The sequence below is a fragment of the Parambassis ranga genome, chromosome 24 (genome assembly GCF_900634625.1).
Source record: "Parambassis ranga chromosome 24, fParRan2.1, whole genome shotgun sequence".
In the NCBI taxonomy this organism is placed as follows: Eukaryota; Metazoa; Chordata; class Actinopteri; family Ambassidae; genus Parambassis; species Parambassis ranga.
The window spans coordinates 17,871,417-17,884,517 of NC_041043.1; the positions used below are offsets into that span (position 1 = coordinate 17,871,417).

Here is a 13,101-nt window from a genome sequence, read left to right on the forward strand (position 1 = left end):
AGCCATCCGACCTCACGTGATTCAGGCCTGGCGCCGCTGCGGGGGTCCACCTGTGACGTTCGGATACAAACACTCACCTTGTGCGCAGTGTCCGAGGCTCTTTTCCTGCTCTACCAGCACGGTGAGAAGCTGTGACGCGTTCGCGTTCAGCTTGTTTATTCCGCTGACTAGAGAAGGCAGACTGTTTTCTACCTTAATGGCGATTTTCTCCCTCTGTCCGTCCCTAAACTTTAGCTCTGCTTGCACCATCAGGGCCGCCATCTTTGGTTAAACGTCTTGCTGCCGTCATCATGTACGTCTGCTGCCTTCAAGTGCTTTAAGTAAGAGTTTGGTACCTTTTCCTGACACTTGGAACAAAATGTATGGTCAACCGAACAATAACATACATACAAAGTTATGCATTTATTTAAATGCTAACCACTTGAAAACCAGTGGTTTAAAAAGTTCCATTTTAAGTTTATTCCTTATATTGATGAATTGTGTGTATTGCACTAGTCAATGCAAATCAATATTTTCTTTTTATAATCTTTATTGTCTACATTGCACTGCAGTCTGTGTGTAACAGGTTGTGATCTGTGAATGTTTGAATTCTAGGCTTCACAATATCCTTGTTGGACTGAATTTAAATGACTTGTCCTGGTTTCATTGCAATGAATAAACCTTTTCTGTCAACACCCTAACCTGGATATGATCAAAACTAGGACACATAACCTGGATAATGCCCTGGTTGTAAATGGCGTGATTATTAAAAGCCAATTGAAGAAACAATTTTCTATTTATTCACTTGAAAAAACATTCGTGCGGAAACAAACTATCAATTGACTTGTTTCTGAAGACACCGTGAACGCACCACGGCATGCGTCATCACGTCGCGTCTGTCGATAGTCCGGAGAATTGTAACTGTAAAACACGTTTCATTATGCCTGAAGTAAAGTAGTAGTGACGGCTATAAAAACAATATGAACAAAAAAAATCCACGGACAGTGTCTGTTTTAGATTCTGTGAACTTTGACCTCAAAATGCCGCCAAATATGATCTACGGAAGTAAACCGGAAGTTGTTATTAGTTACCCTTAGCTTGCTGTTCAAGAACAAAGATTACATCTACTGGACATTAGGTGTGGCTGTTTATTGGTTGTTGCTCATCTGTTTTGCTGCGGTATTGTCGGAGAAGGCGGTACTAACTGTCTGCTTTCAGTCCCGACCCGGTCCCGGTTCTAACTGGTGAGTGCCCGCTTTTATCCTCAGAGCTAATAGCATCAGTGTTAGCGTGGAGGGATACATGTTTACTGAGAAGGCTAACGGACGGAGGCTCACTGTCGATGATTGTTTATTGGTGATCAATGAAGAGGCATGTAGGATATCAAACTAAGAAACATAACCTCTGGTTTTACCTAATCATTTCTTTGGGTTAATGATAGCTTACTGCTTGTTGTGCGATTATCACTCTTTACAGACTTAGGGTGAAAGTGACACTACGACCGTGAGACATCGAGCAGTCGTCACACTCACAGCTCTGTGTGCCCAGTGAAATGTCAAACCTTAGTTTGAACTGTACTATAACGTTATAATGTGTGTAAATGAAATGGCATCATGTTTAACACATTGAAAATACGTCTGGTCCAATGATTCCACTTTGTATTCAAACACTGGTGAAATGTTAACCACAGTCAGTGTTTGTCAGGAAGGAGATAAATATGTGTGAGGAACAGACCGTGTCTCTGGTTGACGTTCTGGAGGAAGATGAAGAGCTAGAGGAAGAAGCTTCAGCTGTCTTGGCAGGAAGTGACTCGGATCACTGCTCGTATCCTCAGGTCAGTGAAAGCATAAACACATAAAAGTAAACAATGTCTGTTAGTGTTGGACGATTTGAACTTCTGTCTGTCCTCACACCCTCCTGAGGAGATGCTTCTCATCCTCTTAGACTCAACAGAACAGCTTTCTGGTCTTCGTTTTTTAACCACACTCGGTGATAAGGCCGTTTGTCTTTCTGTCATTGATCAAACTGAGGCATTGATATTCTGATAGTGATCCAATGTTAACACACTGTTTTATAGCAAAGAGATGTTCGGTGAAGCTGGTGTATGTCTCTGATAAAGCCCCTCTCATGTGATGTTTTCCATGTCAGTGTGCTGCTCCGTTATCTACACACATTAGATCTTGTGATTATTGTTCCGCGCAGCCATGCCCCCTCATGTGAACTCGATTTAGTTTGGGGTTTAGTTTTCTCTAAGCCACCAGAGACAGCTGTAACGCTACACAAATGATACTGCATTTTAATACTGAAGAGTGACTGAAGACTGAATTGTTGCCCGTTTGCCTGTTGGAGTGTCTGAGGTTATCTATGTTCCAGGGCTACGTAAAACGCCAGGCGCTCTATGCCTGTAACACCTGCACACCAAAAGGAGGGGAGCCGGCAGGAGTTTGCTTGGCCTGTTCATACAAATGTCATGAAGGCCATGACCTCTTTGAACTCTATACCAAGAGGTGATCAGATTATCTGATACTGTATTGATGTGTGAGCAGGTTTTATACACATCAGTATCTATGCCCAAAACGTGAAGTACACTTTATTTTTTTCTGCAGGAACTTTCGCTGTGACTGTGGAAACAGGAAATTCACGGAGCTGCAGTGTAAACTTCATCCTGTGAGTTAACATGGAAACTAATCGTGTGTGTGTGTTACCCTGTCACTCTGTGCTACCCTGTGTGTTACTATGTGTGTTTCAGGAGAAAGATGAGGTCAACAGTCTGAATAAATACAGTCATAACTTCTTTGGAGTGTACTGCACCTGCAGCCGGCCTTATCCGGACCCAGATGACCAGGTGAGACTGGCACCTGAACCTATCTGTTCCACCAAGTATGTTGAGGTGTCCTGGTTGAAATGTTGTGCATCTGTTGCAGGTGGAGGATGAGATGATTCAGTGTGTGGTGTGTGAGGACTGGCTGCATGGTAGGGTGAGTCACACACACAGGTAACAGTCACGATGTGACGATGTACAGTTCCAGGACACTTAGGTCTAATGTTTACCTCTGTGTGTGCAGCACTTGGGATGTGTGGTTCCAGACTGTGTGGAGTTGCAGGAGATGATCTGCGAGTCCTGCATGAACAAAAATCCCTTCTTGTGGACCTATGCTGCTCAGCTAGCAGGTAAACCTTCCTGTTCATCTTAGCTGGAAGTTTCATCCCACCGAGGCATTGTTCAAAATCATGCACTAGCACAAGCTCTATATAGCTCTATATATATATTATAATCACATAATCAGCAAAATGACATGATGATTTTTCTCTGCACTGTAAACCATGTTATATACACTGATGATATAAGATAAGATAAAACTTTATTAATCCTGAAGGAAATTCTTTTGCCAGAGGTATCAAGTTACATTAAATACAAGAGTAAGTGTCACTAAAAATCCAAGAAGTACAGTAAGCAGTGTGTTGATGAAGATTCTCAGTCATCCAGGTACTATTGTATTGTATTGTAGAGTTTGTAGAGTAAGCAGTAGGATGCTGTTGAAAAACAGGTCCACCTGGTTGGCCGCTGCAGGTCTCCATCCATCAGCTGGTCAGAGATCTTTCCATGGCCACTGATGGTTCTCATGCCACTCCATACCTCCCTCAAGTTGTTCCGGGCAGGTTGGCTCTCCAGCTTCCTCCTGTAGCTCTCCTTGCCCTCTCCAATTTTCTCCTTGACCTCTGCCTGGGCCCTCCTCATCTTTTCTCTGTCTCCACTCATGAAGGCTGTCTTCTTTCTGTTGAGTGATGCCTTGATGTCCTTTGTGACCCATGGTTTATTGTTTGGAAAGCAGCGTATTGACCTGGTGGGGATTAGAGAATCTGTACAAAAATTAACATATTCTGTGATACAGTCTGTGAGTGCGTCTACATCCTCACCGTGAGCGACATAGAACACATCCCAGTCAGTCACCTCAAAACATCCCTGCAGGGTCTCCAGGGCTTCCGGTGTCCACCTCCGTACAGTTTTGGTGGTCACCGGCTGCCGCTGTACTGCTGGTATATACTGGGGTTTGAGGTGGACTAGGCTATGGTCTGATCTGCCCAAGGGAGGGAGAGCTATGGAGCTGTATGCCTCTTTAACATTAGCATACAGTAAATCTAGAGTTTTATTTTCTCTTGTTTTACAGTCCACAAACTGCTTGAAAGTGGGCAGAGGTGATTTCAGATTAACATGGTTAAAATCACCAGAGATCGCTAGGAAGGCATCGGGCTGCAGAGTCTGAAGCCTCGCGGTTACAGAGCTGATAATGTCAGTAGCCCGCGACGCCTCAGCCGAGGGAGCAATGTAAACAACGAGTACAATGGCGTGAGAGAACTCTCTGGGCAAATAATAAGGACAAAGGAAATTTGTTTGTTCAGATATGAACCCAGCGATATGTTGAAGTTAATGTACTCATTTCTGTAAGCGACTCTCATTTGTCTACTGCTTATCTTGATACATTGTGGGTTACTTTGCGTTTACAGTATAAGTATAATGTAGTGATTACAGTGGTGTGTGTAGAATCTCGTAATCTTACGTTCACACAGCTTTGTGGAACAGAAACGTCATGCTTTGTCTGTGTGATGTGCCCTCTGTTTAGTGCCAGGCACAGCAGTACAGCTGAAGGAGGAGATGAGAGCAGAAGAGTCCAACACAAGTGTTGCTGCCAAAGAGGAAAAGGTGAGATGAATAACCTGTGGTTACCATGGTAACAACAGGACAGATACTTCTACAAATACTTGTTAGTAACGGTATTAATCTATCTGATGGACATAGTCACCACAATAAGATTATATATGATGTACAGTTGTGCTCATAGGTTTACATACCCTGGCAGAATTGATGATTTCTTGGCCATCCTCCCGTGTGTTTCCCTCTTTAACATCAATGACAGCGTGAAGTCTTTTGTGATAGTTGTGGATGAGGCTCTTTATCTTCTCAGATGGTCAGCTGTCAGTTAAGATTTCCCCCCAGTGGCTTCATGACATTGAGGTCAGGAGACTGATGACCTCTCCAGAACCTTCACCTTATTCTGCTGTAGCCAGTGACAGGTCGACTTGGCCTTGTGTTTTGGATCATCGCCATGTTGGAATGTCCAGGTACATCCCAGCTTCCAGGCTGATGAGTGCAGATTGTCCTCCAGTATTTTTTGATAACATCCTGCATTCCTCTCGCCATCAATTTTAACCAAACTCCCCAGTGTCTCTGTAGCTCACACATCCCCAAAACATCAGCGCTGACCTGACCATGCAGCCCATCTTTCTTCAAGTGCCTACTTATTGTGCATCTTGAAACGGCCACACAACGTGTTTTCAGAGAGTCCTGTATTTCACCGGAAGTTGTTTGTGAGTTCTTCGTTGCACCCTGAACAATTTTCATGGCAGTTGTGGCTGAAATTTGAGTTGGTTCCTGACAGTGGTTTGGTATCAGCAGAAGTTTTTAATTAGAGTTTGAACACTGCTGATTAACATTCTCAGTTCTTTGGATATCTTTTTATATTCCTGTCCTGTTTGACACGTTTCATTTCATGTGGGTTGTTTCTGTTGTCATTATGATTTTAAAACGTAAACATGTTTTTTGACAATAAATGGTCTCAGCAAAACACTGAGCACGAGTAAAAGACATGTTTTTGTGTCATATTCTCTGGAAAAATGGCCAAGAAATCATAAATTCTGTCAGGGTATGTAAACGTATGAGCACAGCTGTATATTGATCAGCTGTAAAGGCCTTCACAAGGTGACACTGTGAACATTTTGATTAATGAATAATCAAAATTCTATCAGGTTGACGATGTCATTGAGCCGACATGCAAGCGGAGTCGTGAGGACGCCGTGCTGAGCTGCAGATTTGAGGAACTGCAGGTTCTTGGTCAGAAAAGAGCCCAATCAGGAGCCGTGTTCTGGCCACCAGCATGGCGCTCCAGCCTTTGCTCGTGCAGCACCTGCCAGGTAACATTTTCCTAAGATTGTATTGGTTGAAAAGCTGATGACGGTGTTGCAATGATGTGAAGGCGCCTGTGCCAATTCTTCAACTCAACAAAGGGCTCATATTTATTAGCTTATTGTTTGACATGTCTGTAAGTCATCTGTCTCTGACTTGATTGTCCCTTGTCAGGAGCGTCTGTCTGAAGCTGGTCTGTCCTTCCTGTTGGACGAGTCAGACACCGTTCTTGCCTATGAAAACAAAGGAAAGAACAGCGAACAGAGACAGCCTGGACACGATCCTCTGATGTCAGCACTGGACAACCTGAACAGAGTACAGCAGCTGGAGATTATTCATGGTACATAACACTGCACGAGAAGCAGGCTAAGTGTTGATCCACCTGCTGAACGTCATAGTCAAACAAAAGTATTCAAAGGATGCATGTTACTGTCTGTGTGTGGGTCACACTAACTTACAGTACTGCACAGAATAGTACCACATGTGTAAGTTCCCAGAGTTCTGTCTGTCTCCATCAACACTTTCTTTTTTCCAGGATACAATGACATGAAGACAGAGCTGAAGGACTACCTTCAGAGATTCGCAACCGAAGGGAAGGTGAGTTGGTCCTGTTAGTTGCAGCTGACCTTTGACCTAAGCAAACGGCAGGTTTAGTGTCTAGCCCTAAACATGACAAATCACTGTTCACCGGAGGGTCTCACGTTTGTTCTTTACATCAGCTTTGACCGGGGTGACATCATTTTATGTCATTTATGTTACTTAACTAGTCGTCAATACAAAGTCTCCCCACACTGACCTGTACAATGATGTTTTTGTAAATTCAATTTGGTATGTGGCTTTTATAAACAGATTTATTTATTGTAATTTATGTTTTATTGACTTGTCCGCCTTAAATGCCATAATAGTATTTTCATTAATAATTTAACAATATTAATAAAGAAAAATCCAGCAGTAGCAACAACAAAAAGAAAACTATGAGAAACTATGTACAAACAGGGCGTGATGCTTTCTCACCACATAGTCACTGGTTTGTAAAAATAATATCAGGTCTTTGGGGCCTGATATATTTGATCCAGTTTTCCCAGTATGAGACAAATGTTTGTAATTTGTGATTAGCACATGCTGTGTTCCATTGTATAAATATTCATTGTTATATCCATCCATATATTTAAAGTCGGGCTGTCCTGTGATAGCATTTCCTGGTACCACCAGCAAAACCTTTATGAAATATTTTATCTTTTTTCGGCTGTTTCTCAGGTATGTGTGTTACTCTGGAGGGGTATTTGTCCTGTAGGGCATCATGTGTCTCTCTCCAGTAGGCCCACAGGGCAGTCCCAGTAACATGGTGCTGGTCTGCACTTTAAGTGCCACGGTTTAGAAACGGATATTTAGAAGAATGATTTGTGGCCGGGCTGACATATCCATGGTATCACTGCACACAGTTAGTGCACAGATTTTAATTATGATATTGGTTGGAGGAGTAGAATTGGTCCAACTTGGCTGCAGCTGTTTCATCCTCTACCTCTGCAGCCTAGGTGCAGCCAGTCTGAGCTGAAAACCTATTTGAGTGTTTGTTGACGGGCTTTGACAGCTGATGACATGTGACTGTTCTCCGATAGGTTGTGACTCCTGATGACATTCGTCAGTTCTTTGACCAGCAAAGTCGTAAAAGACGTCGAGTTGATGCTGGAAGTTTCTACTGCACCTGATTACTGCTGATCTTTGACCTCCCGCAGACCTAACATTGACCTTTACTTGCTTACCTGATGACCTTTGACCTCCATTGAACTTGCATCCTCTTCTTGTCGCATGACTGGATTCTCCTCCTGGGAGTTCATTCCTGTGACGTTTCCTGAGTCTGCTGGATGTTTATTGATTTTATCTGCAGTTCTTAGATTTTGAATGTTCATAATGTTGTCTCTGATGACTATTTCTATTTTAAATGAACCAAAATGAGCATCTAAAGACCTGTTGAGGATTTTCTGCATTGTTGATAAGATTAAGATTTACTTTAACCTTTTCAACCAATGCAATGATGGCTAATAGATCAGAGATGAAGATAAACAGGTCAGTAACATTGTATTTTTCAGCTTCCTTGTACAGTCAGTTTGAGTGCGCTTTGATAACATCATATAGTAAACGGGTCATGAAAATGATGAATAATTATTGCAGATCAGTTGCGTTTATATATGTTCTTACAGCTTGCAGACCTAGTTTGTCAGTCATCATGATGTAACTGTTACTGATTCTTTACCTGAACCATCCTCCCAGCTTTCACACTTGTTGTTTACTGATTACAAATGTAATGATTAGGTTTTCATTATGAGTGCTTAGGGTTAGAGATTCCCTGCTTACTGTGACCGTCTTCAGCCTTTTACAAGTAAACTTTGTATTCTCTTACAAGGATTTTCTTTTTTTAAGCTGAATGTGTTGAATGTTAGGAGAAGCCAAACCTATATGTGGTGATAGGATCTCTATAACTCACCATTCAGACGCCTGAAAACGGCAGCCTGCTGGCTGTGTGTGGGTCTGTCTTGGACAGTGTTAGAGTGGCTGTCTATGCATTTATGAACTATGTATGAAACATGTCTGAATGCTCCATGTGCTGACTCCATAGAAAACAGTTGGATGATCTGCTGAACATGTTCTGATGAAGTGTGTTTATTAAATGTGACATTTTGTACTGATGCAGAACAGACTTTCATCTGCAGCTCTGGCTCTGCACATCACACATCCCTTATCCTCCCTCTCATCACTCATTCTGTCATGTCACTGTTTGCTCTGCACAATAAATCCAATCAGCTGCTTGTAGCACTGCAGACCAGCTGCAAATATCCATGTTACAGTTTTGTTTCTTTGCTGCAACTTATTAGCTGCAATGTTTTCCTCAAAGGCACCTTAGCACTTATTAGATTCACAAACTGTGTTTGAGCTGAAGTCCACTTACCTGTCAATCATACAGCCCATGTCAGCATGCGTCCAATCCTGTTCTGCTGGTTCCTCCCCAGCTCCCCCCCCCCCTGCTTCCCTTGTCTGGTCCTTCAGATTTCATCTTCAGTGTGAGCGAGGAGCTTCGACTGCACTCATTGAGCTAACACAGGATTATCGACACACACAGTCCTGCTGGTTATCGTGAGAATGGCGCCTTGTGTCTTGAGGATAATAAGTCTGTCATCTTCAACCTGTCCAACAAATATTCTGGAGACAAAGAGGATGATCTGTAGCAAACCTCCTCGACACCGGATTGGAGCTGTGGTGAGTCTCTGACAGTAACTAAACTTTCACTATTAACTACAAAATAACAACTAAACAGTGCTACCCAGGCATACCTTGGTACTTCAGTAAAAGTACAAATACCCAGCAAAATATATACTCAAGTAGAAGTGCTGCATCACCAATCCTACTTAAGTCAAAGTCTTAAGTCCTTTTAAATGTACTTAAAGTATTCAAAGTAAAAGTACTCACACGCTGAATACATATGATTGATTTCCAAAGGATGTGAACAGGTTAAAATAATCAAAGTCAAATGGAGCATGTGTAGTTAATGTCCATGTTCAGTCCAGAAGCAGCTGTGGACAGGTCTGTGTGTCATGAGGCAGGCTGTGGGCATCAAGTGAACAGAGAGGCTGCTGATAACAAACAGGCATTCAGCATGTTTACTGTGTCAGTGTTCCTGCTGTAGATTCATGTGATGATTCACGTTCATCACACATTCATGGATGGACCTGTGTTAGCAGACAGCAGCTAACTAGTTAGCTCACTGAGCCAGAGCACCGGCATCATGACTGAGGCTCATTATAGAAACACAGCTGCAGCGTGACACCAGCTCCATGCAGAGTCTGACCTCACATCAGTCCACACTGTGTTCATCACATGGAACAAGGAACTACAGACACTGGAGACATGTAGAGGAGGAGAAAGGACAGGGGACAGCTGCGGCATGGAGTCAGAGGAGAAAGGATGAGCTGTTATTTTTACTTAAGTAAAGTACAAATACTTAGTTATTTAGCACCACTGCTAATAACATTGACTCCATAAATGATGTTACTAATAACTAAGTTGATAAATAGCAGCTCGCAGTAACTACCCCATAACTAAACATTCATTATAAATAACTGATTAAAATGAACTACCCTGTATCTAAGTATATAGGCTATAATAAATATCTACCTAAAACCCAACGCTAATAATTACCCCATGGCTAACCAGTAACTAAAGTAAATGTAACTAATCCAGTGTATCAGTTATAATTAATATCAATTGACGACTCCTAATGGCCAATAACGGATCAACTGACAATTGACCAGTAAAACATAAAGAGTAAAGTATATCTGTGGACATTGTCATTTCCAAGGGTTTAAACTCTTTTAAACTTCATTTAAACTGTTGGAGTAAAGAGTAAAGCTTTATGTACTAACCCTAATTTCTGCTGTCTGAGGAAACACAGTAACTAACTAATAATAATTGTAACTGCACTTCACCACACACTGGACGCGCTCTTTGTTGGGCTCGTAGACGTGTGTCCTAGAGAGACGGCTTCCCTGAGAAGCAGCCACACTCTGCTCTGCAGAAGACTTTCTATATCGCATGGTGAGCAGTTGAGTTATGTTTTGTTTTTTCTTTCTCTCACAGCAAAGTTTCTTCGTCATGTCAGTGTTTGCGGCAGCCATGTTGACGCCTGCAGCCTGGATCCTCTGTCACCTTCCAGAGTACCGTCAGAAGGCCCAACAGAGTCCTAAAGCCTGAATCTCGCCTTCATCTTTGTCATCCCAAGGGTCAAGAAAGTGCTCTCAGTCTTCCTCAGAACAGCTGAATGAGCACCAGTCATCATTTAAAATGTTATTTGATCAATAAAAAATTAGCCTGAAATCTGTCATGATCAATACCTCAGTCTAAAGTGTGTTGGTGGTATTTTTCCCCCACGTCTGTGTTTTATGTCTGTGCAGTCAAAGTTATGTTGAACCAACAGGAAGTGTGTGTTCAGCCTGTGTGTTTGTGTTGGAGCAGGGAAAATGTTGTTTGTTTAGTTTGTTGTGCTGGATTTATTGAGTTAATCACTTCCTGTTTTGGAACATTGGTTCCCACAGAGAAAACGTAAGACAGAAAGTCCTCCCTGTAGTGGCTGCTTCACCGTGCTTCGTGCCACTGGGGTAGGTGCAGGAGAGCTTTAAGTGCTGATATTTCTGGAATAAATTGCTTCATATTCTTTGGGTGAGGTTTCCACCAAATAAGTCAGCAGTAAAAACTGAACGACCTGCTCACCTCAATGACCTGTGTTCATTTAAGCTTAAAAACAAATCTGTGAACTTAATGGCTCCTACACTCACTAACATGGACCTGTTCCATCATAACATCAATCAGCGTGAAGGATTTAGTTCCTGTTGGAATCTGTTGGGAATTAGGCGTCCACTTGAACTACAGAGACAGATCACAGTAGTTATTGATGCTAATGTTAGCACAGCCCTTAGCCTCTTGCTCACCACCATAAACAAACAGCAGCTTGCCCACCGTGATGGAGTTTTTAATGTTGCTGGCTTTCTTTAATTTTTTATCGTAGCTATGCTGTTATGGCCGGCGCTGTCTGGGAACACAAACATGATCCACTGCGCGGTTCTCCCAGCTCCTCAGCACCACCAGCTCTATTCCTCCACCTCCTCTCCTCTCATCAGGCCGACTTACGTTCCATATTTTGACGTCACTACCTGTTCAGTCTTCCTTGTAGTTTTGTTTCTCCCTCTTCTCCTCTCTCTCTCCTTCATCCTCTCTGTCCTGTCTCCCTCTTCTTCTCCTCTCTCTTCTTCATCCTCTCTGTCCTGTCTCCCTCTTCTTCTCCTCTCTCTCCTTCATCCTCTCTGTCCTGTCTCCCTCTTCTCCTCTCTCTCCTTCATCCTCTCTGTCCTGTCTCCCTCTTCTTCTCCTCTCTCTCCTTCATCCTCTCTGTCCTGTCTCCCTCTTCTTCTCCTCTCTCTCTCTCCTTCATCCTCTCTGTCCTGTCTCCCTCTTCTTCTCCTCTCTCTCCTTCATCCTCTCTGTCCTGTCTCCCTCTTCTTCTCCTCTCTCTCCTTCATCCTCTCTGTCCTGTCTCCCTCTTCTTCTCCTCTCTCTCCTTCATCCTCTCTGTCCTGTCTCCCTCTTCTTCTCCTCTCTCTCCTTCATCCTCTCTGTCCTGTCTCCCTCTTCTTCTCCTCTCTCTCCTTCATCCTCTGTCCTGTCTCCCTCTTCTTCTCCTCTCTCTCTCCTTCATCCTCTCTGTCCTGTCTCCCTCTTCTCCTCTCTCTCCTGAAAAAATAACTGAAAAAGATCGCTTGACATGTTTCAGGCCGTAGCTGGAATACGAGTCCACAAACAGCTGCTGTGTGTGAACATAACTACGTCGTACACTGACACTGCTGCTGTTTGCAGGACTACCTGATCCGCTGATATAAATCAAATAGTTCAAACCTAAAGACTACAAAAATAATGTTCATGTCTTCTCTTGTTCTCAGTCATTAACCAGAAACTGCTGGCTTCTACTGGTCAGCATGGGGAATGACCACAGCTCTGTCTTTATTGTTATGTTCAGTGGACAGTTTCAGCAAGTTGTCTCCCCCTAGTGGTGGTGTTGTTTTCAGACGCTAATCTGGAGAAAAGCACATGTAATGGTCTCTCTGCTCCTGTTGATGTTTTTTCACCCTGTATACAGCATCTTCGGTATGTATTTCAGGATACAGTTTCAGTGATATTGAGCATTGTGTATTGTTATATCACAGTGAAGCTATTTAAACTGCTCAATAGTTTTCCAGTGTGACTGTTAGCTTGGGATTCCAGCTTGTTAGCTCCGTGTGTTTTGTATGACAGCTCAGATTCTAGCTTTGTAGGCACTGTGTTTTGTATGATTTGTGTTGCATAAGAAATTATTCCTAGTGATGTAAAATGTTTCTCCTTTTGCAGTTTTACCTTTTTTCAATGATAAAACAACAGCTCAGAAGCTACGTCTTGTTGATTGAGAAGGAGTTTAGCTGTCTGTCAAATCATACTCTGTGTGACAGAGGACAGAACATTATATATTGTTTATATGTATACAAATGAATAGTGTGATTGATGAAGCCAAACAAAAACATCCTGTGGACATTTGACTAAACAAATAAAAAATATAAAAACACAGTCAGTGTTTAGGAGAT

General features: G+C 42.6%; 1 protein-coding gene across 3 annotated transcripts; it reads left to right on the top strand.

The window, feature by feature from the left end:
• Window positions 1-867: 867 nt before the first annotated feature.
• Window positions 868-8,845, top strand: ubr7 (ubiquitin protein ligase E3 component n-recognin 7). 3 transcript variants are annotated; one of them, XM_028397178.1, is made up of 12 exons: window positions 868-1,223; window positions 1,670-1,813; window positions 2,353-2,486; window positions 2,586-2,646; window positions 2,729-2,824; window positions 2,904-2,957; window positions 3,045-3,150; window positions 4,602-4,681; window positions 5,785-5,949; window positions 6,116-6,281; window positions 6,477-6,538; window positions 7,561-8,844. In XM_028397178.1, the coding sequence occupies exons 2-12, from the start codon at window positions 1,697-1,699 to the stop codon at window positions 7,648-7,650; spliced, it is 1,131 nt and encodes a 376-aa protein (XP_028252979.1). In that variant the 5' UTR covers window positions 868-1,223; window positions 1,670-1,696; the 3' UTR covers window positions 7,651-8,844. The 3 variants fall into 3 exon arrangements, with proteins under 3 accessions (XP_028252979.1, XP_028252978.1, XP_028252976.1); XM_028397177.1 differs by having other exon boundaries at window positions 1,684-1,813; window positions 7,561-8,843; XM_028397175.1 differs by lacking the exon at window positions 868-1,223 and adding an exon at window positions 1,247-1,350 and having other exon boundaries at window positions 1,684-1,813; window positions 7,561-8,845.
• Window positions 8,846-13,101: the final 4,256 nt, after the last annotated feature.